Source organism: Cryptosporidium parvum, chromosome 6 (assembly GCF_000165345.1).
Source record: "Cryptosporidium parvum Iowa II chromosome 6, whole genome shotgun sequence".
NCBI lineage: Eukaryota > Apicomplexa > Conoidasida > Eucoccidiorida > Cryptosporidiidae > Cryptosporidium > Cryptosporidium parvum.
In genome coordinates, this window is record NC_006985.1 from 1,238,595 (window position 1) to 1,264,162 (window position 25,568).

The window sequence follows — 25,568 nt, forward strand, 5'->3', positions numbered from 1 at the left end:
CCTAAGTAGTGAGGGAGGATTCATCTCCTCGAGTACCTATAATTGCCTTGGAAGCTAGATTCATAAGGTTCAGGAGCAGGAGGGTAATGGTGAGCCGATCCACCCTCCATCTGAGGAGGAGGATATCCGTGGAAGGATTTCCTGAATCCTCCAGAGTGGGAGTGGGATCCATATTGGGATGCTCCCCCTCCAGACTTGCTATGGCTTCCACCTGTCTGACTCCCAAAGTTGTCTGCTGCATGATTATGTCTAGAGTGAGAATAATTGCTCGAATGTTGGCTCTGGTATCCTCCACTTCCTCCTCCACCACCTCCACCACCAGAATTATAATGATAACTGTTATGATGAGAAGTTCCGAACTTTCTGGATCCAAAATCGTCCTCTGAGTTCGCTTTCCCTTGCTTCTGTCTCACCATGTATTCCTTATACCTCTTATAATCCTCCAAATGTTTAGATCTCTTAAAGAATCCCTCAGTCTTCCACCAGTTCAACAGCTTTCTCAAAGTATTCTCGGATTTCCTCCATAACTGAAACCCTTTATGATTTACATAAATCCCATCTTCAAAGTGTATCCTAGCTCCACTTGAACCTACTCTTGAATTTGGTGGAACTGAAATTAGATGAAATCTACAAGGAATCTGTTTATCAGCTGTTATACCCCAAACTATCGAGTTACCACTTGTAGAGGATTCCACTAAAAGCTCAGTAACCAGATTCTGATATTCCATATTAGATCTATACTTTGGATGACTAAATACATTTGAAAGGTGTACCTTCAAAGGATGTACATATTGAATCAATATTTGATCAATATCATTAAAATCTGAATCATCTATTCTTAATCTTCTTCCTAGCTCTCCAGGAAGCCTTTGGTCAAACTCATCTATGTTAATCACCTTAAACATAAAGGGATTTTCACAAACTTTTACATACATATTCAACTTATCTATATATTTAGTTGATGATTTAATTATTACTTCTCCCAAAGGTACTGTCTCACTCTTCATATGCTCAATTATCTGCTCATGAGTCCAACTCCTAAAGTTTGGATGATGAATTGTACGTAATATTGTTCCACGATACTTGTTATCACCCCTACTCTCTCTGTCCCAAAGTCTGTCTCCTGATCCAATACCATTCTTGCCTAATCCAGAGTTGAGATTCAGTCCTGAGCTTGTAGATAATACATTCAAGTTCTTTTTGAACAATATAAAGGCAAAGTGACGAATATCTGTCCAAATTAAAGCAGATAGATCATCTTGTAATAAGTTAAAGTCATTTCTTTGGTATTCTTGAATTGCTATATTATGCATAGAAATCGATGATGAATCTGTATTGTTTGTTTGTCCACCTTGAGATTGTGAAGATCCTCCAGAATTACTATCATATCTATGTTTCTCTATCATATCAAGACGATACTGTTGTTGTCTCCAAACTCCATCAATTAAGTAATTTAATATATTACAAATCTTACTCTGAGATAAATTAACAAATACACAATGTTGAGAAAAATCTATATTTGTAACAATAGCTTGTAAAGGAGTATTCAATTTAAATAAATTATCAAATGAGACGGATTGAAGCTTAGGAAACTCGTCAAGGAGTTCTTCCCATAATGTATCAAAATCTTCAAGCACTACTTTCATATTATATTGATCAAACCAAAGTGTAATTGGACATCTAGAAGGTCCTCTAACGTTGTTTAAAACTCCTGTAATTCTGCATGTAATCTCACAACCAATAAATAAATCTTCTTTAGAAATCTCAAAAGATTCTCTGAGTTGTCTAGACTTTTCAATACCTCTAAATTCTCTTGAAACAAATGAACAGTCATAAGGCTTCTTAAGTTCTCTAAGCATTCTATTAAGATATGGAAGAAGTCTTGGTCTATCTTGGTTTTCATACATAAGCTTTGCATAAGCTTCAAGATCAAGTGTCTCAAGCTTTGAGCTTCTTTTTGAAATCCAAGTCCAAAGTACTGTCTCATCCTTTTCTTTAGACTTTTGTCTAATTCCAGATACACTTTCCTCAGAAACTTGATCACGAATATTACCTAGAATTGTCAAAACTAGCTCCTTATCCTCCACATCGCTAAGTCGACTAATATCAAATATGTTCAAATTCCTATTGTATTCTCTTTCATTACAGCTTTCTTCATCAACTCTAAGAAAGACTTGAGCATTCAAATAGACATTCTTTGTGAGACAACCATCTTGATGTTGTTCACCTTGTCTAAAGTCGTATTCATAATGATTATTATCAATAGATGATGATTTTCTATGGTTTGTTGTTTCATTATGGTTGTCATCTTGTCTTAATTGGCTTCTGGTAGAAATTGGTCCTGGATGAGAGTCTAAATAAAATGCCAAAGATTTGGCTTTTCTTGGTCCTAAACCACTCACAAACTTAAGTGGGGACTGTAAATGAGAGTGACCTTTCATTCTGTTGATCTGCACTCCAAGATTAGCAACTACAGAGCGGATAGCCAAAAGTAAGTGGAATTGGAGCATTTTCGGATCTACACTGTCTTGAAGTCTGTGTAATTTTAGGCATGTAATAGGATTAAACCAATCTTTTGCTCCAGTTGAAGAGGATGAGCTAATAGCTCCGAGTTCATTATCTAAACCAAAAATATTGGCACTTAGCTCACTTTCAATTTCATTTCCTGAGTCCTCCCAAAGCTGTAATTGTTCAGCTAAGGGATTTTGAACAAGTCTTCCAACAGAAACTGCTAGACTGACATACATTGGATACTCTGATTGAAGACCTTTTGGTTTTTGTGACCCAGAAGTCTTTTGATCAGAACCTGATCTACGTACTAGAGCTCTTGAGACATCCATAGAAACAAATAGAAATCCTGGAGTAAACTTGTGATCCTTTCTTTTAACTTTCTTGAGAATATTATTCCAAAGACCTGCTAACTCTAAGCTCTTTCTATCTGAAATCCCAACACAAATATAGTGAGGATAGTACATTTTTGTGAATCGAATTAGATTCTCCATATCCTCTTCAAAGCGTTGAGATTCTAAAGATCCTGAATTATCTCCTTTATCATTATATCTACTATCATTATGTCTAGAATTTCGATGAGACATATTACCTAATAAATGATCCATTACTAAAAAGTCTCTAAGCTCTCCAAAAATATCTAAAGAAACTACACAGACTTTAAATCCATTCTGAGCTTTCTCAACCACACAAGATATTACATTAAGACCCCAATTTGTATTATATTCTTCTTTGATTGTATTAAAATTGTCTTCAGAGGCTCCTCTCCATCTGGAATTTCTAGATCTTCTAGAAATAAAGTTTTCATCATCACTTTCAATAGTATTTCCAGAATAATCATTATCAAAATCATCTTCATCTGAGTCATAATCATCGTCTTTCTTAGTTTTTTCTCCTTTATGATTTTCTCCAGATCTACCATTTTGGGTATCCATTGTTTCATCTTTTCCAGGATGCTTTGGGGGAAGAACCCGGAGTCTTTTTTGAAGATTAAGTGAACAAAGCTCAGCAATATATTCCTGAGATCTCATTTTGAGGTAATTAATTACCTCAATTCTAAAGCTTGGAAAAAGTTCTTTTTCAATTAATCTATGTAGAATTGGAATTTGGATAAGCTTACTCCAAATTGAGCCTGAAATACTAACATATCCATATTTTAATTCATCCAATATATTTCTTACAATTCTGTTATCAATATTATCACTATTAACATACATTCTGAACTCCTGGTCAAATCTATTCATGATTGGAGCTGGTAAAGATCCTTTTTGAATCGAATTTGATTCTATTCCAGAATCTAGGAGTCCAATTTCATGTAAGAAACGCTCTTTGATTCTAGCTTCTCCATCTGATCCTCTCCATGGAGCAGGATCATCTATACAAAGAGGATGGACAATAAGCTCAATCAATCCACGTCTCTCAAGTTCGAGAACTTCAGAGCATAAACATCCGTCAAACAATGTGTTAGAATTAGAGTTTTGAGCATCCAAACCTGAATCATCATTCAAAGGAAGATATGTTCCAGGTAATAAAGTATTAACAGGTTTTCTAAATAGCCTTCTTGCAAGCCAAAAAACTCCATTAGGACTTAATGTCTTTTCACCCTTTGTAGTTGTAACTGTAGTAATACAAGCATTAGAAAGGAAGTACTCAAATATCTTGGCTCTAATTGCTGGAAAGCTTGCAAGGCGTCTAGATTCATATACAATTAACGAATCCAAGATTTTCTCGCTACTTGAAAACATCGGATTATCCTGTCTAACCAATTTTTCTAACCATTTATGAAGAGCTGTCTTAGAATTCTCTAAAACAGGACCTCCTGGAGGAAGTAGACTAAATGTATTTGGAAGGCCAGGAATAGTTCCAGATGGTGTAGAACAATGAAATTGTGGAGATGTAAAGCTCTTTAAATATAGAGATAAAACATAAGGAGAAACAATATGTGGACTCCAAACTTTAAAGAGCTCATTTGTTTCAATGTACTCAAATAGCTCAATCATATAGTTCCTCCTTTGTTTTCTGTTAGAATATCCCATATTATCTTTTCCAATTTGTGTAGATTGTATAATATTTGATGATTCTCCAATAGAAGTTTCTTCAATTTGCTTAAATCTTGGAGTGTCGATATGATAAAGGAAATAAGATCTAATATTATCAATATCTCTGGATGAATCAAAGTAATAGCTAGATTGGAGTGTTTCCTGTAAGCCTGAGACAGTAAGGAATGCCTGGATTATATGATCTTCAGGAAGTTCATACAATTCAGAGATTCTAAATATATCAGAAATAGATTTCTTTTCTCGAATAGATAAAAGTTTCTGTTGGAAGCTTTCAATTGATAATTTGAGTTTATAATATATAGAATCTAAGAAAACAATCTTTCCCAAAAGAAAGTCATTAAGAGGAGGCTGTATCAGATGCATTTTATGTAGGGAAATATATGGGACATCCAATCTTTCATTTAGAATCCAGTCCAAAACTAAAAAGACAGCGTTAGAAACCACCTGCATTACACCTCCGTTTGAGACATATGGGAAAGATGTTTTAAATTCCAGATTGTGGGATCTTCTTAAAAGCTCCTCCTTAAAAAGTTCTGGGTAAGTTTGAAGGAATTTCCTTGAAATCCATAAAGCCTCTTGTTGTAGCTCCTGCTTACTAATCTTCCTTTCTTTAAGTGACTTCCAACGGCTTCCATATAATAGATATAGTCTCTCAGGTATATCAGCATATTTAACTTCGCCATCAAAGTCAGTAAGAAACTGTCCTTGCAATTGAGCTGGTTCAGAAATACTATGCAAAGTTTGAAGGGTAGTTTTCTTCATTTTATCCTGTATATTCTCCACTTCACCTTCTTCTCTTTCAATTCCCTCACCAAAGAGCTCCTCATCAATATCATCTACCATATCAATTTCGTGATCTCCACCTACAATAGTCTTTTCACTGTCAAGCTCTTCTGATACTTTGGGAAACTTTGTGTTGTTATAATTTTCAGAATCAAGCATAGGACCACCTTCTAATACATCTTTACTTTTTGAAACCTTGTTCATAAGTATATCCATAACCGTATCATAGTCACCAAATACTGATTGAATAATGTTGAACTCGTCTCCTCTAAGACCCTTTTCATCCATATCATCGACCATCCAATCATCAGCATCTTCAGAATTCTCTGAATCAAATCCAGGAACAGGATCATAATCTCTAGGTTTATAAGATGAGTCCTCCTCTTGATCAGCACCAGTATTAAAAAGAAGATCTTCCAAATCTCCAATATCCTTACCGACAAGTGTCTTATTGGGAGAATCAAGAGCTTCAGAGACTTTCTTTAAACGGTGTTTCTGAGAATCTTTGTTGAGACGTATTCCAGTATTTTCCTCAATTAAAGCTAAGTCATCCTCTTCTAAGCCTCCTCTAAGAATCTCGTCGTCATCGTCATCCTCTGAACTCTCATTACCTGCTTCAGGCATGCCATTTGAAGCAAGTAGATCTCCTTCACCTTGGCTGGCTGAATGAGACAGAATATGTGGACCTCTGTACACCAAACTATCATCAATACCATCCTCTTCGACCTCATCAGCAATAAAATCCTTCAATTCATCGTAACCCTCTTCGTCATCCTCATCTTCATCTTCTGATGATGAGCGAGAGTCTCTTTTTCTACGATTAGGACGTTCTTGGCTTCCCTCTCTAGCTTTTTCTTCCCCATCCTCATCATCTTCTTCGGCCTCGTCATGAATATACATTTTGTATTTTTCGCGATTCTTCTTTTGGCTTTTAGAGACAGAAGACTTCCTCTTACGGCTTCGCTTTTCTGACCTAGAGTCATCAGAAATTTCAGAAGAATCGCTTTGAGAAGAATGATTGTCAGATGTGGTAGCATGTAACAGAGCTTGTAAAGATCCTCCTCCTATTATAGATCCCTGTTGACGACGCTTCTTCTTTTTTGGTCTTTGAGCCCGAGAATTTTCTGTGAGTTTATTAGCGGAACTCAAAATCTTAGTGGAATCATCTTGAGTATCTTCTAATTCATTCTTATCAGTATTACCGACTAATTCATCCTTATCCTCAGTAAAAGTCTTTTCATTGGCCTTATTAGCATCAAAGACATCTAAATCCTGAGAACCAGACTCTTCTAAGCTTTGAAAAACCTTGTCAGTAGCTTCATTAGTGTTTGACCCTCCTTCATGAGAGCTCCTTGATTCTTGTTCCATATCCCTTAGGATTTCTCCCTTAAGCTTAAGAAAACTCTTGCCAAGACAAAAATTTTCCTGTTAATTCCTAATTCCTATTTCAAACATAACACGATCCAACAATTTTAATAGCCTTATTTTTTCTGTCTTACGGAATTCCTAATATTAGGAGTACTAGTTCAAATTTACTCTATTTGCCTTTCAATTGACCTTCTAGAAATACGATACTCTTTTTTTTTTACCTAACTTTCCCCCTTTTTTAATTAATTTTTCTGGCTGCCTTTTTTTACGCGGAACAATTCATATATTGAAAAAAAATACCTTTATTTTTCGATACCTCTTTTGGCGCCAAAATAAATCTAAAAAATTTTGAGATAGCTGAATAGAAACAAAGCAGTATAAATTATCATTTCGTTGAAGGTTGAACATTTCTTTTACAGTAAGACTGTAATTTGATTCTAAACTTATATACTCTAATGGAATTTCTACTTGAGTATTTTTTATATTATGAATATTGATCCAAGCATTGGCTGAATATTGGTAACTGTTTGTTTTTAATAGCAACTAAAGTGAGTGCTTGAGGATTTGTGCCAATTTGGTTGGTGATCTTAACTATATACTTGCTGCAAATTTGTCAATATTCTTTTATAGATAAACTTTACAATAATTAAAGAATTTGGCTTGGCAGACATTGATTTTGGCGGCAACTTCTTGAATATTACGGCATTTAATCAACAATTGGTAGAACTACTATTAAACGGAGTTTTAAATAATGTGGGAGGACAAAGGCATGCTGATCATTGATAAGAATGAGTCAGGGACGTTTCCAAATCAAGAAGATGTTGCAAAGCACATCGAACAGGCTTGCAGTTCAAAGTTGGAAGACAAAGTTGTGTTAGAGTACTTAGTAAAGGTAGTTTATGCTGAAATTCTTGAAAATAAAGGAAGAATGTCTAAAGATAGACTGTTTGAAATAATGGATACTTTCTTGAGGCAATATGGTGATTTTGAAAATATTAATTCAGTTGTGAATAATATATATGAAGAATTAGGTATTGAACCAGAGGAGTCCAATGAACTTGCTGGAGTATTGAAAGTTATTGAACCAACAAAAATTCTCAAATCCGAGGTTGAAACAGACAAACTTAAGTACGATCCTCTTCTTGATCTAGATGTGGGAGGAAGTGGGAACTTCAACAAAAATATCCCTATTGGGGAAAGTATTAAGCTTCAAAAGGCTGCAGCAAAGGAGAAAGAGAGACAGCTTAGATTATTAAAGCAATGGGAGAAGCAAAAGTTGGAGGTACCTGTTCCTGTGTGTCAACATCCAATTGATAGGTCTAGACGAAAGCTAACAGACATTCAAATTCCCAATATTACTATTTTTATTTCTGGAAGAGCTCTTCTTAGTGATGCATCATTAAATCTGACTCTTAAGCATAAATATGGACTAATAGGTAGGAATGGAATTGGGAAATCAACTCTTCTGACTTATATTGTAAGAAGAGAGATACCAGGAATTCCTGCTGATGTTTCTATTGCTTGTGTTGAACAAGAGTTACATTACAGACCTGAAGAAACAGTCTTGGAAGCAGTTTTAAGTATAGATACTGAAAGATTTGAGCTTTTAGAAGAAGAGAAAAGACTTCTGGCTGGAAATGATGAGGAATCTGGGAATTCAGAACTCCTTAAAGAAGAAAACACTGCACGTTTAAGTCAAATATATGAAAGATTAACAGAAATTGATGCATATACTGCTGAAAATAGAGCTTCTGTCATTCTTGTTGGCTTAGGATTCACTCAGGAAATGCTTAAAGAGAAAGTTATTCGACTTTCGGGAGGATGGAGAATGAGAGTTGCTCTTGCGAGGGCAATATATGCTAATCCTGATATCTTACTCTTGGATGAACCTACCAACCACTTGGATATACTTGCAGTTACTTGGCTTGAAAATTTCCTTAAAGAATGGGATAAAATTTGTGTCATTGTTAGCCACTCAAGAGATCTTCTTAACCAAGTTTGTTCTGATATTATCCATTTTAATGACAATAAACTTACATACTACAAAGGGAATTACGATACATTCGAGGAAGTGAGATCTATTGATCTGATTCTTAAACAAAAACATTTGGAACAACAAGCAGCTGAAAAGGAACGAATTCAGAGATTTATTGATAGATTCAGGTGTAATGCTAGTAGAGCAAGTTTAGTTCAGAGCCGAATTAAATACCTTGAAAGGCTTCCTATTCTGGAGGAAGTCCGTAAAGACCCCACAGTTGTTTTTGACTTTAATGCCATGGATATTTCTGGGTCGACAATTACTGGTAAAAGTGATGATACTTATGTATCTCTCATCGAATGTTGTGGTGTCAGCTTCTACTATTCACAGGAATCTAGCAACACAACCAAACAAATTGTTCATGATTTTAGTATGAATATACAAAGCAATTCAAAGATAGCAATTTGTGGAGGAAATGGAAGCGGTAAAACTACAGTTCTAAAATTAATTATGGGACAACTCAACCCAACCAAGGGAATGATCAAAAGAGATCCAAAAATTAGAATAGGTTATTTTGCACAACATCATATTGAATCGCTTGACCTTACACTTAACTCTATTCAGCAGTTACAAGCAAGGTATCCTGTAGCTGATATTTCTGATGAAAAAGCCAGGAATTTCTTTGGAAGGTTTGGAATCACAGGCAGTCTCGCCCTAGAACCTCTCTACGTTCTTTCTGGAGGGCAAAAAAGTAGAGTTGCTATTGCTATTATGGCGTATCTAAATCCTCATTTATTAATTTTAGATGAGCCAACAAATCACCTTGACTTAGATTCAATCCAAGCTCTTATTGTCGCTCTGAACTCTTTTAATGGAGGCGTTATTATTGTCAGCCACGATGCCCACTTGATTTCTTGCGTTGCAAACTCAATATGGCATATTGACCACGTAAATAAAACCCTCAAAGAGTTCAAAGGCGGTGACTTTGACCTATATAGAAAAACAGTAGTTAGAACATCAGTTTGATTTTACTCTAATACAATATTTAATTTATAATTTTCCTACATCTATGCTTTCTTTATTACACATTCCCGCCACTGTGGTTTTTGTTTGCCTGCCATTTTAGCTCCCGCCATTGTGGAAGATTTTTTAAAAAAATATCGATTTTGAGAAATCTGATTTAAAGCCTGCAAAGTCTGCTAAGACTAAAGCTTGCAGTTTTAGCCTTTTCTATTTAATCTCTTTTTTTTGTTGAGTAATCACAAATTATTCCACTATTATTTTTGAGTGAATATCTTCCAAAGACATTAAATTAGTATTGTGGTACACCTGTGTGATATTTGTGTAAATCATTAGACTACACAAATAAAAGGTAATTACACATCATCAATTAGCATTAAAAACTCAGTTAAATCAAATAAAGCATTATTATTTTTGGAAATCATGAATATTATAAGGCTCTTTTCCGGACTTTATCTAGTCATTATTTATCTATCCGTTTCAAATGAAAATCACGAAATTCTGCACACTTCTTTGGCCAATATTCAATCTTCAAGGAAGAAAGGAAAAAAACCTTCTAGATTTGATTGCGAACAAGCTGCATCCGAGTACTTAGAATACTTACTATTGAAAAATGGGCTCATGTTTAGAGTTAGTTTAACAGAAAGATATAGTAAATTGTTAGAATCTGAAACTAATAGCAGTTTATTGGAATTGTATAAACGTAAATACACCAAATCACTCCAAAAGATGTCATCCATTGCACAAAAAATTGAGTCGAAACACGATCAAGCTAGAAGTCTATTTGATGTTTTACTTGAGTGCCTTATATTATTTGGGGAAAGATACAGCCCAGAATCTATTTTTGAAAACAATAAGGATGCACTTAAATATTTGGACTCGGTTGAAAAGTTAGGAAACCAGTAAACACAATTGAACTAAATAAGATGGTTGTTTAACAAAATAAATTTCATGAATTTTAAATAATTCTGAATCTGATGGTTTAAGTACGTGGTATGAGTATTAGTTATTGTTTAAAATACGAGAACTTTTAATGATGTCAATAAATGATTTTTGTCTATTTTGCTTAAATTTGTGCTAATAGATTAAGAAGGCGGGCCAATATGCACAAATGGCGCTGCCAGTAAAAAGATCTATACAATTTTTAGGTAATTAAGGACTTGGAATAGACATGTAGTTTGGGGGGAAAAGGGAGTGGGATTTTTAAAGGGTTATAGAAATTTAACTGAAATTTGTTTTTTTAGAATTGAAGTTAATGGGTGGAGTGTTAGTAATCATACTGTGGGTAAAAGATAGAAAGAATGATTCGAATAGGTGGATTTAGGATAAATATGGGGTTGAAAGCTTTGATGGGATGTATTCTCTTAATATCTGGTCTGCTATCAATAGTTGATGAGAGTTTTGATGTAATTACAGTAGCAGGTTCGGATTCTTATCCATCTCAAAGCCAGATGGAGCCAAGTAATAGTTTAAGTTACGCAAACTCCGCTGTGCTTGGAGATGAAGAAACAGATAGTTCAAGATCTCAAGCAGAGAGTGGACTTTCTCAAGAGAACAGCGCCATGGATTTTGAAACAAGCAATGATAAAGGTTCTTCGGAACCACTACCAGATGGTGCTTCTTTATACCAAGATGAGACGAGTTTAGCATTTGATGATAGCCCACCAGAAGGCTTACCTAACGCCCCAAAGACAACTTCTCCAGAAGGCGTTATAGAATATGGGTATAATAATATACAAGAAAGTTCAGTAGATGCTAAATCATCCGATTCCGCAAGAGATAGGTCAGAATTTAGCGACCCTGTAATTATGGAATCATTCGAAAATGTTCCAGCTAAGACAGATTCTTCCCAGGCTTCATTTGAAACTTTTGATGGAAGCATTCTGGAAAAAGAGCTCAGCAAAAATCTCAAACAAATAAAAACACAAGATCAACTTCTCGAACCTTTGACAGAAAATATTGAAGTTACAGGCTCTCCATTAAAAACTCCGAGAACTGATTCTATCAGCGAAGCCAGCGCACAGGGAGCACATGCAATGCATGCAGATAGCCACATGAAAAGCCCGCCCAAATCTCCTGACGATTTTGCCATAAATGATTACGAAATTAATGTCGAGGCAAATCCAATAGACCAGAAGGAAGTTTCGCAGGACCCAACAGGATCGGAAGTAGTTTTTGAGGATACTAGTGAATCAAAACTACCAACATTTGTAACTAAGGAAGGAGATAGCAGAGCGTCTCAGTTGGGCGAGTCGTCACAATTGACTTCAGGCATTTCAGAGGCTTCTGAACCTAGTTCAGGAAATTTGATAAATATTGAAAGTTCGAGTTTGTTTTCCCAGAAGGAGGGCACAAATACCCATAAAAAAGATCAAGAGGGGACACCTTTGAGTGTTGATATTTCAAAAAGTCAAGATTTTTCGATTAAAGCAAAGAAAGAAAACCTAGATAATTCATTGGGTTTTGAAGAAAGTAAAACTTCTGAAAGATCGAGTTCTATCGGAAAACTAAATACTGCCGATTCAAGTTTCTTGAATCCAAATACGGAGGATATCACAATGATTCCATCATATACTGAAACTTCAGCAATATCTGGCCCTAACCAGGTTAGTCAATCAGCTCAGGTAGAACCTTCAAAAACGGCCTCTATTTCAGTTGAACCTCCTTCTCCTCCAACAAGTGCGATTGAAGAGAGAACAGTTGGAAACAAGAGAATTTATTCTGGCCCTTATGTAAGAACTAGCGCAACAGCTGGTAAGGTAAGCCCAAGAATTGCTTCCGTAATTAACACTTTAGTGGGGCAATTTGAAAAGCTAAATCTTTATGGAGCTGGTAGCAGGAATGAGGAGGTAAAATCTGGGCAGCAGAATGTGCCAAACAAATTTGTTTCTTCTATGAAGAGTAACTTTGATAACACTTCTAGGGGTTTTTCTGATTTTGTTCCTCAAAATTCCCAGGAAGAAGAATTTATACAAGGCCTGAAAAACGAACCAGCTAAAAACACATTTATATTCAAAAACAGATATGAAGAGATGAAAAATACTCAAAGCACTTCAGGTAAGACTTTGCTTCAAGAAGAAATCGAAAAGCTAAGAGGGACTTACAGAAGCACATTATCAAAACAATTCAGTACTGGAAAGACTTGGGAAAGACCTTCTGGTGCTCAAGGTAATAATAATCTTTTAAAGGTTACTTATTCTGGGGATGAATTCTTAGAAAAGGTTAAACAAATTAATCCCAAATTTAATGAAGCTGAATCACATTCTGCTGAGGCGACCAAGGAGGCTGATAACAAAACATTGCAAGAATATTATCCAGAACAGTCTGAAAGTGAGGAAAAAACTCAAATTACAGAAACTGGCCATTTCAACAAGCAGGAAAGCCCTGTATTTACCGCATCAAATCCTACTGAAAGTATCACGGAGAAGATTCTAGAATCTGAGGAAACAACTAATGAAGGATATAGTGATGCTGAGTCTTTCTCTAGAAGACTAGCTACTGGATTTGAAGATTCTGATCCAAGTAGTATGGATGAAACTCAGCTGAATTTCAACCTTCAAAAGGCTGAAGGGGATTCTATTAGCGATAATTCTCCCAAGGGTACTCAGAATAATGGCGAATTAAATACTAATGGCTTTGGAAATATGCCGTTCTCCTATATTAATACAGTAAAGGAGCTTCCTGTTGGATTAAAGCCGCAAGATGCTCCTGCTACAGATATTCCAGAAGCTATTATAGAACGTAGATCACAAATTGACGGATCAGAAGGCCAAACTGATCAAAGCGAATATCCGAATTATAATAAAGAAGCAAGTATTTCATACTCAAAAGACGTTGAACTATCTCCTGAACAAGAAAAGGAGATTAATGTTTGTTATAATAAGGCAAAGAAGATCAAAACTGTTAACTTTGGACTAGATTTAACAGAAAACCCAAATAGTGTCGTTACTGAAACATTTATTAATGAGTTCACCAAATATAGGCCCAAGATCAGAGAATTAATCAATTTTGGGCAAGAAACACTTAGGGTTGCAGAGAAGTATAACAAGAAAAAATCATGGAGAAAGAAAACAAGAAAGTTTAAGCTTGAGTTCCTTGAACTTTCTAACGAATTTTTGCAACATACTAAAGCTATTAGATCTCTTCTACATCATTTAATTCAGGTTACTAATCCAAATATTATGGATATTCTTCAACAAATTATAACTGGACACAATCACAGCAAACAAAATTTACTTGTGCAATGTAAGATTCTTTATCAAGCATTTTATTCCTACAAGAATTCCGTCAGGAGTAGATTACTAAAGAAGATATCAGATCTAAATTTTGTTGAAGTTTTAAATAACCAGATCAAAGTATACCTTGAGCAACGTTTCAACCCTATAGTCAAAGCTATTAAATCAAACAAGTATCTTAAGAAAAAGCTTTCGAAACAAATTCCGGATGTAATTATTCTTATGAATACTGACCAGTATCCAGAACTTTCTCAAATTGGAGGTGGTGAGCAAATTACTCCAAGCTCAAAGAAAGGAAATAAATTTACAAGATTCTTTAAAAGGTTGTTTAAAAAGCCATCATGTATTAAATGTGTGAAATCTAAAAAACAATCTAAAAAGCAGAAATCTAATAATAAGAAATCTAACTAATTCTTAGTTCATATTACTTAAGCAATAGCTTTCTTTAACTTGGCTCCATTTGAACATTCTGTTAACCCCAAGATGTTCAACTTTATTTTGAATAAATGTACCATTAGTTAGATTCTACCATTATGAATAATGGATCACCTTTAAAAAACTTCTTTTTAAAAGAGATATATGATGAAACAATATTCATATCTTTAACTGCTTTAATTTTTTGAGTTCTTTTATTCTTCTCTTCGTCTTTACACTGTATTGCTGCAAAATACTTTCCTTTGGAGACCTTATTTCCAGGAGAATTGAAAGTATAACCGAATCCATCACAAGGAGAGACAATTATATGATGTTTAATATTGTGAATAAACATGACCTGCAATATAATGTCTCCTTTTGATACCTGGAAACTCTCTGGTTCATAATTATGAACCATTTCTTCACCAATTTTTTCATATACATTATTTTCAAGTACTATTGCATTAGTCTTTAAGCTTAAAGAGTAGGATTTTTTCTTATCACATTTAATTTTGATAAAAACTATACTTTCATCAATTTGACATCCTTTTTTAAGCTCTTGTTCCCTAAATACGTATCCTTTACAAGGAGAAACGATATTTTGAATTATAATATTTGAAGGTACTTTAAGAATAAAAGTAAAATAGAATTAGAATCAACAAATTACTTGTATATGAAGATCAATATTCAACTTACATTTTGGGTTTTTGATATTACTCTTGACATTTGAGGGGGAGTAAACTTTGGAGATTGTATTAGAATCATCAATATCATCAGTAGAATCCCAATTAAACTTGGAGGAATCCAATACAATCAAAGGTTGTTTTTTTGTAACAAATGAAGGATTTGGAAGAATATTTTGTAAGATCATAAAGTTCTTGGTAGCCTGAATATTCTTTCTCTTAGACTTATTATCGTTACATATAACAACAGCGATATTTGTTCCTATTTTTGCAATTCCTGGACTATCAGTGTAAATAAGTAATCCATCGCATGGAGAAGTTAAGATCCTCCAATTATTTCTGACAATAGAAATAGCCTCTCCTTCCTAAGATCAATGAATGTAATAATGAAGTTAGATAATAAATATTAAATGTTTACATAGCTGTGTTTATCTTAGAGACTTACCTTAACATTTGCTTGATTTTCTTTAAACATTTTGGTGACTAATCCTGGTTTAGTTGTAACTCCATACATTATGGAATCCTTTCCAGCTTCTACACAATCTACAGAAAATATGGTATCCTTTTTCCTAACAGATTTTCCAATTTCAACAGTATTTCTAAGTATTCCGCTACATGGAGCAGTAACTAATTGAAATTTACCATATATTAAGTGAGGAGGAATATCCTTAGATTCTTTAATTAGTTTGCCAGTAATGATACTTTGATTTTTGGAAACCTGAGCTGAATAGAGACCAGGTTGCTCAGTTTCCTGCAAGTCTGCCTTAATTTTATTAATTTTGATAGAAAAAGGCATAATCAATGCTATTTCTTTGCCTTTATTTTCAAAAGCTCCCTTTCCTCTACCTTTTTTGCTGTTACATTGAATTGTCGCATAAAGTGTACCTTGAAGAACTTTCTTTACGTTTCGAGTTAACTTTTTGCTAGTAATGGTTCCAGAACAAGGAGCTCTGACTATCCATTTGGCCTTTTGATTTACTAAATCAAAATTTTTGTTCAAGTTGTGGAGCTTGGACTTTTTAATCTGATTTCTCATCATGATCGCATATGTGATAGCAGAGTTATCCAGAGCTGTTTCTATTGGCTGTTTCTCATGAATTGAAATAATATGACTATTACTAACTTCTTGTAACTCATCTTTATCTGTTTGAGTATAAGTTGGTAGAGGATCCTGACTTTCAAAATGTTCATTTTCAACAGATTCATCTAATTTAGCAGGACTGGTATCTAATTGTTGAATACTTTGATCCACTTCAAAACCACTAGCTGAAGCCTCTCTATTGCTGTCATCTTTTTCACTTTGCTCTGGTGTTGATACAGAATTATCCCTTTGAGGCTCTACATGAGAAAAATAACTTGTATGATTTTCAAGAATTGTATTTTGAGGAGTTAAAGGTGCAGATATCTCTAGAATAACCAAAGAAGAGCCTCTTTGAAATCTCTGACCAATCATCTGAGGTTTTGGATATGCAGTTTTGACCTTGTGAATCTCTTTGGTAGCTTCAAACCTTAAAAATATAGTATTATCATTCCAAATCCCAAGTAATACAGCTCCCTCCTGCACATATTCTGAGTCAGGAACATCCACAACCATGGAATTCTCTTTGGAAGTGATAAATATTTCTAGTGAACCATCTGAATCGGTCTTTTTGTTTGTTTGTACTTGTCCTGTTGGATATTGCAAACATAAAAATGAAAGAATATACTTTGGAGCCATTACTCCCTATAAAAAAGATAACAAGTGAATAAAGCTTAACCCTCAGTAAAAGCTGAACTTACATTGTTGTTTTCGGCTACAACTATTGTATTGGACGAACAATAAATTTCCTCTATTTTTGCTTTACATGGAGAATTAATTGAAATTTCTGAAGGTATATTATTTGTTAAAGCTTGTCCAGAAACAGAAGTCGATTTTAAGGTTCCAATTTTCTATTAAATCAAAATTTAAATTGTTGTCATTGTTAAGAATTTGAATCTAAAAATATATAATTTAAACCTACCTCTCCTTCTTCTAGCTCTGAGCCTGGAATTATTTTGTCTTGGAAAATAATTTGCATTGGATCTAAGCTGTTTTGTGCAACCAGACCCCTTAACTTAATTGGAATCTCATTTCCACTGGGAACGGAAAATGTACTGGCATATAATTGGGTTAAGTCTGTAGCGTTACTAAATTTTAATCCGGCCAAATATAATAAAAATAAAAATAATTTCATTTTTGAAACTAAAATCGAAGCTTAAAATTCTCAAGTAACCCAAATATTTGTCTCGATACAAAAGATTGAATTTCCTCCTATTATTGCTACAATAGATGAAATGCTCCTAAACCAGGCTTTTGACATTTCCCGCATTTCCCGCCACACGTGTCAGCACACAACACACTATAAAAATGCAAATTGGAACTTTTGTATTAATTTTGAGTTTAAGCTTTTGAAGCTTTAGAGAATTTCAAGAAAACTTCAAAAAACTCGTCAGATTTGTTTGATTTTAATGAATTATCCATAGAATTTAGCTAGATGAGACAAATTATTTGTATTAGATTAGAATGAATACATAATTCTGGGAAGGGGGGAAAAGTGCATGCAACATACAAATTTACAAGTAATGCATGTAAAATTATAATTCGACTAAAACTATAAGTAAATAAATTAAATATCTAAACACTATTACTCTCTTTCTTCAATGGTGACTTTATGAAATAATATTATAAGCTAATTGAGTTAATATATTAATATTTGAAGGGTGAGAATGAAACGGCGCAAATTGAGTAGATTTCATAAGGATTGAATGTTTCAGAAAGAACTGATTTCAAGTGCTCAATGCAGTATTTAATTGTGTTCTTCTGAATAGAAAGCACGAAACCCTGAGTTTCAAAAGACTTGTCATTTTCTAAAATGCTGATCGAAATTTGGTGGACAACATAGGCAGCAGTTTCAATGCTGAAAATGTTCAATTTATCAATAGAATCATTTCTGCCCTTAATAGGATTGCTTCCTGAGTATAAGCCAGAGAAATTATACTGACTAACCGAATCCCCTCCCTCCAATTTCTTTAATAAATTTCTAAAGCTATCATGAAAAACTCCAAATAATCTTATTGACTCAAGCATTCTAAGACCCTGAATTTTGACATTTTTACCATAATAAGTGATTTCAACTCCCTCAATTATAAGCCTATCAATTTCTCTCTCAAGTTTGTTCTTAACTTGGTGTCTTAAACTATATTCTTTGTTGGAATCATTTAATGATATGTTTACAGAATCTAAGGGATCTCCATTAAGATGGTCTTCGTATATAAAGTTATAAATGGTTTTGTTAATATAATCTTTTATAGGTTTATCATGTAAACCTGTCTTGGAACATTGTATAGCTGTGTTACAGAGAGAAGAAATAAGCTTGGCATTTATTGGAGTTAAGTTATGCTTATGGAGAGAAAGTCCAAAATTAGTTTTTGACGAAGCATCTTCCTCATATATGGTAGCTTCTGCATTTGTATCCAGAATGTTTGAGAGTAAAGCAGCAATTTTACACTTCTCGCCAAAGTTATCTTTAATATTTCTATATCCAACTGTAAGTACATATAAGTTTATCCCAAAATGAATTGAAGTTTCAAAAGATGGAGTTCCTTCAGAAAAGTTTGAGAATGCATTAACCAATTCGTATATGCAATGAAGTTGTGAAATAGCACCCTGAGGGATACTAAAGTAATTTACCAAATAGTTAATAAAAAGTGCATTATTTCTGAGTTGAGAATTCAACTCTTTATTTGGAGTAGAAAAGGTGAATTCACATATCTCCTTAACTTTTGGAACTCCCAGATCTTTGTTTCCAATCGAATTCAAATATTCTAATGTTGTGGATACGCAGCTCTCAACTAGATATGGATAATGTTCAAGTAAAGTTTCACGAGAGAAAAAATATCTTAGGCCATAAACCTCATCTGAAACTGGTTTAAAATTGCTCATATCCTTGGAAGAATCCTTTGAGTTAATGAATTCATATCTCAATGAATTTCCTATGAAAGCAGAACTGCCTACATCCGGAATATTCTCATAATTTGCGTATATTCGGGTAAATATTTGAACGATACCTTCGCTTGTGAGCTCACCAAAATAATTTGATTTTTGAAGGCTTCTAATATACTTTGAAATGAAGAATGGGAAAAACTTTGATCCATCTCCAAGTGTATAACCTACAGTAAGATTAGACCCAATCGAGCTTGCCATCGAAGCTTTTACATTGTTAAAAAGATCGGATAATGAATTATACCAATCCTCTTCTGTATTAGACTTCTTGGAGTATGTCTTGATCGCAAATAAGATGCTTTTTTCAAAGAAATCATCTTCGAGAACCAAAGAGACATATCTACAAAAGGATTCTTTATTTTTTTGTATCTGAGAGTTTGTAAAAACTAATTTAAATTGGAAATTCTCAATACAAATGTTATATTCTGATTTATAACTCTCATTAATCGTACTATATCTGCTTACAAAAGAAAATAATGGTAATAATCTTGCCTGGACCCCGAGAATAGTATAAGAACTTGCTGCATACGCATAGATTCTTTTAATCTTATTAATAGAAAACCCATAACTATCTGATAAAACATTCACAAGCTTTAATAAATAGGGAATATCTGAGAATGGAGTTGGGTATGAATTATCAATTACATTCTCGCATAATGAAGATAATGTAAAGAATACTTTATTCAATTCCGGATACCTCTTGACAATATCTAAAGCACAATCTGATGGAACAAAGCTGTTCGCCACAATTGGAGAAAGCTCTGAAATGGAAGGAACCAAATCATCTACACTTTTCTCAGAAATAAGTTCCTTTGGAAGTGTTAATGGCCTTTTATTTCTACTAACTTCTGAAATACTTGTTTGATCTGTAAGTAGTAGGCCTAATCTAACTAAGGAAGAGTACAACTTTTGTACTTTAATTACAACTGTTGGATCATGTATTTTGCCAGCTTTATTTATTACGGAAACTGGGGGTAATAGCTTACTACTTGTATTTAAATCTTCTTTTGAATCTTTATTTTCCTTATTTTTTTCTACAATTTTTGTTATGAACTTTACCCTTGGGAAAAATTGATTATAGTATTCACCATTTTGGGAGGAAATTATTGAAACGAAAAGAGTTGTTAAATCCTCCTCTGAAAGTGATGATTTTGAATTAAAGCATCCAAAAATTGTACGACAAAGTTCCGAAGAATCCCTCTTGATATCAATAACTATTCTCTCTTTTGGAATAAAAGTATTTTCTGCTAAATTGATATATCTCGGAATATTTTTTATACAATAAGAGTAAAAGTTCTCTTTGTTGCTTACGCTTTGTTGATCTAATAGTATTGTTAACTCTGTAGAATGTTCAAATCTTGGAAACATTCCTGTGTAAGAAGCTGAGAGAAAAAATACACATTGTGATTTTGAAATGAGTTCCAATGGAAGTTCCAAATACTCACTTAAATACATCAAATATTGAAAAGAAATTGATGTTGGAGCAAATGGAACTAAGTATTGATTAATTGCTTGTTCAGAAGATGAACAAAGTAGTTTACTTAGATGATTCCTCTTGCTTATATTCAATTGTGTTGAAAATAGAGGGAAAGCTTTTAAATGAAGGCGTAATAAGTCTTCACATTTCATATATTCTGAATTCTTTTCATCTAAATATTCAACTATTTGCTGCCATGAATCTAATTGGCTTTGATCTTTTATTGAAAAAGCATCTGCTGATTTATTTGAAAAAAATGTATTCAAGATTGAATCCAGTTTGCAAATTAATCTATATAATCTCAACAAATTGACATTCAAAGACTTTCCCTGGAATCTCCTTCCAATATTACTAATGAACTCAAGTCTACTTGGCAAATCATGATTACTTAACTTTTCTGAATTAATTGACAAAGTTTCTCTCAAATTTACTATCGAATTTAGTATAGCCGAATCATCGACACAAGATTGTATCTGAGAGCAAACTTGAGATATGAAACTTGATGGAGAGTTATGCCTTCCTGATGATGAGAGACTATTCATATATTGTCTGCAAACTTTTCTAAAACTTTCATCTCTTAAATTTGGTAATTGGAAAGTCATAGCAGCAACCTTATGTATATCTGGAAGAGATGATGAAATTCCAAGCTGATTTCTTACACTCCTATAAGTATATATAATGCAAGATCCCAATAATATATTTGATAGTGGTAATTCAATATTATTAACAGAAAATTCAATAAATCTGCTCACATAATACTCTTCCATCAAAAATTGTTGAGATGTCGAAGCTTCAACACTTCTATTTATTGGCTTTGAAATATTCTGAGGTCTATGAAGGCCCAATGCCAATGGTACATTAATTGCTTCAATAGCAGCTGTTTTACTTTGTTTAAAGTGAAATAAATATTTTATCGGGCCAGGTGGCAAAAGTCTGTACATTGAACTAACGTTTATTTTCTTAGACCCATCTCTATAAAGCTCCAAATACAATGAATCTTCTTCTTTCACACAATTACCATGTGGCATTAAACCACTATTATGTTCCGGCTCGTTTGCATGTTGATTAGCATATGTTATAGCTAATTTAATAAAAATAGCTAAAATGCCAAGTAATTTTGTTGAATTAAACTTCATAAGAGCCCTAAATACCCCTTCTTTTTCGTGATTATCTTCTTTAAAATTTTTTCACTTTTCCATTTAAATTTTTCTCACTTCTTCCTTTATATCTAAACAAGATCTCTGAATTTTAAGCCTCAAATATTTCGTTTGCCGCGCGCGGGTGGTTGATTGAGAACAGCTACTAGTGTAAAATGCATGCAAGAAAAAAGTTTTAAAAAATAATTAGAGCTAAATATAAACTAATCACTTAAGAAAGAGTGGTTTAGAATCAGCACTATTAGTAAAAAGATGAGCCTTAAGTATCATAAATTGCAGCAAGCTATGAAAAGCTAACAAGCAGCAAGTTCACTTTGGAGGATACTCTATTCCCTCCTCCCGTAGAGCTTGGATGAGCTGATTCAGCTGAGATGGTTCTCCATTATATTTAATTCTCCACTGTATTGCCAAGTATCTAGATTTTTCAAAACCGTAACTTTTTACACTGAAGTTCTTTGTCATAGAAACACCATCTATATCATATTGAGTAACCCAACGATGTATTGTGGGGTTATACGAGACTCCATCAATATGTGGCCCAATGAAGAATCTTTTTCGACCATCAGGGCTTGATTTGTCTTCAATATCTATATACATTGAGTCACTATATGTAGTTAAATCACAACCATGCATGGATACTGAACTTCTGGAAGATGGGGTTCCCAATTTTGAAGGAGAGTCCAAATTCCCTAAAATATTTCCTGAAAAATCCAATTCCGCTCCAGAATTGGTCTTTAATGGACTGCTTTCACTTGTCTTTGGGTCAATTTCCTCCTTTAATCCTTGGATTAATTTTTCTTGTCTGGTTTCTTGATCCTCTGTTTCATTTGTTAAGCTTCCAAGTACTTTTACTGGCTTTTCATTATCTTCTCTTTTCTCAAGATCTTCCATTTCTACGTCTTTTGATTTAGCTGTATCAGTAACTTCACTCTTAGTTCCAGTTAAAGTTTGTAAATCCTCTCCTTTTTGGCCAATTGAATCAGAGTTGGAATGCATAACGGGTAAGGGGGATTTTAAGTCTGATCTACTGCAAGCCAAAAGTGATTCCCTAAGTATCTGTTCTTCCTTACCTCCGTGGTTTTGTAAAACTGATTTATATCTATTCAGTAAAGAATTTACCTGTTCATTTTCCTGATCAGTTGGAGTTGTCACTAAAAAATCTCCCTTTGATGGAATACAAAGATAATATCTTTCTGATCCATCCTTTAACTGTCCCTTATGTATTGTTAAATCCTCAAATGAGACATCTTGCAGAACCCCATCCTCATATGCAGGGAATCCCTGGATTACAGTTTGTAAGAATTCACTTAATTTTTCAACACCCTTTGTGCTTGAATACATACTTTCTCTATATTCAATAGCGAGCTGACGAGATCCCTCAAATCCATAAGCTCCAATACTGAAATACTTATAACGCTTCCTACCATCCTGCCCAACATAGCCAGTTACCCATCTATTTTGGATTTTGTCATAACGTATTCCTTCTATCACTGGTCCAAAATAGTACTTCTTTCCATGATATACCAAAAACTCCTCCCCAGAAGCAGATTTCCTTGATTCTGATCTGCCTCCTGTATTGTGCTCAGAAGAAAAGCTTTGTGTCCCATTAGTTGATTGGCCTGTTCCTGGTTCAGCTTTTGAACCTGAAAGATTTGTTGCAATCCTTATTCTAAATGATGAAGAAGACGTTGGCTGTCCTTCTCCTGAGACATTTAATACACTCCCATCAGCCCCCTGAGAATCCCTTCTTTTTGGTGTAAATACAGCTCCTTTTGAAGCTGAAGCTCTCGAGGAAGTCTTTTTAACTGGAGTAAACGATGTATCATCAGCCAAACCTCCTGCTTTTTCGATTGCAAGATGTTTAGCCTTTTCCGCACCAAATTCCTCAACAGAAAAGACATTCTCTTGTTCCAGAGTATTTACCAAGTTCTTACAGACCCAGGAATCCTTTTCTTGGTCATAAAACACCTCATAATCAGGATTTTGCAAATTTATAGTATCTATAGCCGAATTTCTTGTATTATATGCAGAAGGAGATGATCTACCTGAACGGCCTGTGCCTTCTATAGATCTTCTACTTCTTTTGTTAGTTCTAGTAGCTTGTACTGGAGTGCCAGTTTGAATCTTATTATTGATATTAGCAAGTTGTTCTCTTCTATATTGAATGGCCATTTCTCTTGCTGTATCATATCCATATTGTTTAACATTAAAAATTCGACTCCTTCTAATGCCATTTTCCGTCCAAACTGCAACCCAACGATCTCTATTTTTCTCATAAGTAACACCAACTTCATTTCCACCTTTTGATGGTGAATTATTTGAAATACAAGGCTTCCCTCCACTGCTCAAACTCGTAGTTTTCTCAGATCCTGAACCACGTTCTTCATTATGTCTACCGCTTTGTATAAAATCTCCTCCACGTCTCACTTCCATAGTGACATATGTCTGATAAACCAATGGAAGTACCAATTCCCCAGATAAATTAGCCGGTTTCCACTCGATTTCTGGCTTACCAATTTTTCCTTCAAGGCTTTCTGATATTTGAGATACTGATTCTAATTCGCAGTCTGCACCAGTAAACATTCCATCTAACCACTCCCTATAAGAGTCTAGGTGAGAAATTGCACGAATACAAACTTGAGAATCACAATTCTCAATATCTAAAGGGTAACCCTGCGAATCTTCAGTAACATTACTAGACCTCATTTTACGAATCATATCACTAGACATTTTTTGACTATTATCAGGCTTCATCTTCTCGTTAATCTTTAATCCAATAGATTCTATTATTTTTAGATAAGGACTAAACTCTTCCTTGCTGATAGCTCCGTATATTTGAGCTATATGAAACATTAAATTATCCCCATATTCTCCCCATAAAGGATATAAATTTGAAATATATCTTAAAAAGAAGTCAATACAAATTAATTCGTAGTCTAATTCCAGTTCTGATTGTTCTAGTTTTGTACATTCATCTTTTTGACTAACCACAATATTTTGCCCAGTTTCAAGAGATGAATTTGTATTATCAGTATTGCATTCGGTACTTAGAACCATATTTGTCTCTTTTGCAGATTCTTCTGCAATCATCTTTGTATCCATTGGCTCTTGAATTTCCATTTCCAAGAATTAACTTAATTGTGTAACTTCTATAAATTATTAGTTTTTTTACTTTTTTTTTTATTAACTAATTAATCTCTTTAACTCCTGGACCTCGTCTAGAGTGTCTGATTCTGATCTCAGACTCTTCTTTCTTCTTCGCCTCAACCTTGCAACCGTTTCTCAAATTCTTGATTTTTTCATAAACTTTTTACAATTTCCTGTCTCATTTATTTACCCTCTTTTTCTAACTTTTTTCTCAATAGTTTGCCTCCTAATACTTGCTTTGGCTGACGCCTAAACGCATTCAAACCTTTCCTCCCCCTCATCCAATATTTTCACCCTTTTCGGCGCCAACAACTTTATTTACAATTTCTCCACATTTAATTATTTGGCTTAAGCTTAAATATAAATATAAATTAATTAAATAAACCAATGTAAAATATAATCACATTTATATAAAAGTGAATATTTACATTTGATTTCGTTTATACATTTACTTGTAATTATCATTTACTATTTTTTCAGATTTTTGTGTTATTAATTTTGTTTTGTTTTAGAGATAAGCTTACTCAATGTTAAAAGTATTTCTACTTGAAAGTTCACACATTCTCTTTGTCAGTATTTCAAAAAAAAAAACTTCTAAGTCTGTACTAATCCTGTTAGAAATCATCCAAAATGTTTCTTAGCTAGATATTCTATTCGATGTAAATACACGTTGAAGTTGTGTTTTAACTGGAGTCTAATAAACTATTGTATTTATTA

At 33.9% G+C, this 25,568-nt stretch overlaps 8 protein-coding genes across 8 annotated transcripts; 3 read left to right on the forward strand and 5 right to left on the reverse strand.

Moving 5' to 3' along the window:
* Positions 1–20: 20 nt before the first annotated feature.
* cgd6_5250 (transcription elongation factor, SPT6-like) lies at positions 21–6,719 on the reverse strand (the record flags this gene model as incomplete). The annotated part of the gene is made up of 1 exon (XM_627844.1): positions 21–6,719. The coding sequence occupies one exon, from the start codon at positions 6,717–6,719 to the stop codon at positions 21–23; it is 6,699 nt and encodes a 2,232-aa protein (XP_627844.1).
* Positions 6,720–7,470: 751 nt separating this feature from the next.
* Positions 7,471–9,723, forward strand: cgd6_5260 (ABC transporter ATpase with 2 AAA domains; the record flags this gene model as incomplete). Its single annotated transcript, XM_627845.1, has 1 exon — positions 7,471–9,723. The coding sequence occupies one exon, from the start codon at positions 7,471–7,473 to the stop codon at positions 9,721–9,723; it is 2,253 nt and encodes a 750-aa protein (XP_627845.1).
* A 417-nt stretch (positions 9,724–10,140) lies between these two features.
* On the forward strand, positions 10,141–10,623 carry cgd6_5270 (hypothetical protein with possible signal peptide; the record flags this gene model as incomplete). Its single annotated transcript, XM_627846.1, has 1 exon — positions 10,141–10,623. The coding sequence occupies one exon, from the start codon at positions 10,141–10,143 to the stop codon at positions 10,621–10,623; it is 483 nt and encodes a 160-aa protein (XP_627846.1).
* A 395-nt stretch (positions 10,624–11,018) lies between these two features.
* Positions 11,019–14,363, forward strand: cgd6_5280 (hypothetical protein with signal peptide; the record flags this gene model as incomplete). The annotated part of the gene is made up of 1 exon (XM_627847.1): positions 11,019–14,363. The coding sequence occupies one exon, from the start codon at positions 11,019–11,021 to the stop codon at positions 14,361–14,363; it is 3,345 nt and encodes a 1,114-aa protein (XP_627847.1).
* A 103-nt stretch (positions 14,364–14,466) lies between these two features.
* cgd6_5290 (hypothetical protein) lies at positions 14,467–14,784 on the reverse strand (the record flags this gene model as incomplete). Its single annotated transcript, XM_627848.1, has 1 exon — positions 14,467–14,784. One exon carries the CDS (start codon positions 14,782–14,784, stop codon positions 14,467–14,469), a length of 318 nt encoding a protein of 105 aa, XP_627848.1.
* Positions 14,785–15,482: 698 nt separating this feature from the next.
* cgd6_5300 (hypothetical protein) lies at positions 15,483–16,766 on the reverse strand (the record flags this gene model as incomplete). Its single annotated transcript, XM_627849.1, has 1 exon — positions 15,483–16,766. One exon carries the CDS (start codon positions 16,764–16,766, stop codon positions 15,483–15,485), a length of 1,284 nt encoding a protein of 427 aa, XP_627849.1.
* A 1,008-nt stretch (positions 16,767–17,774) lies between these two features.
* cgd6_5310 (hypothetical protein with signal peptide) lies at positions 17,775–21,683 on the reverse strand (the record flags this gene model as incomplete). Its single annotated transcript, XM_627850.1, has 1 exon — positions 17,775–21,683. One exon carries the CDS (start codon positions 21,681–21,683, stop codon positions 17,775–17,777), a length of 3,909 nt encoding a protein of 1,302 aa, XP_627850.1.
* A 330-nt stretch (positions 21,684–22,013) lies between these two features.
* cgd6_5320 (conserved hypothetical protein) lies at positions 22,014–24,824 on the reverse strand (the record flags this gene model as incomplete). The annotated part of the gene is made up of 1 exon (XM_627851.1): positions 22,014–24,824. One exon carries the CDS (start codon positions 24,822–24,824, stop codon positions 22,014–22,016), a length of 2,811 nt encoding a protein of 936 aa, XP_627851.1.
* Positions 24,825–25,568: the final 744 nt, after the last annotated feature.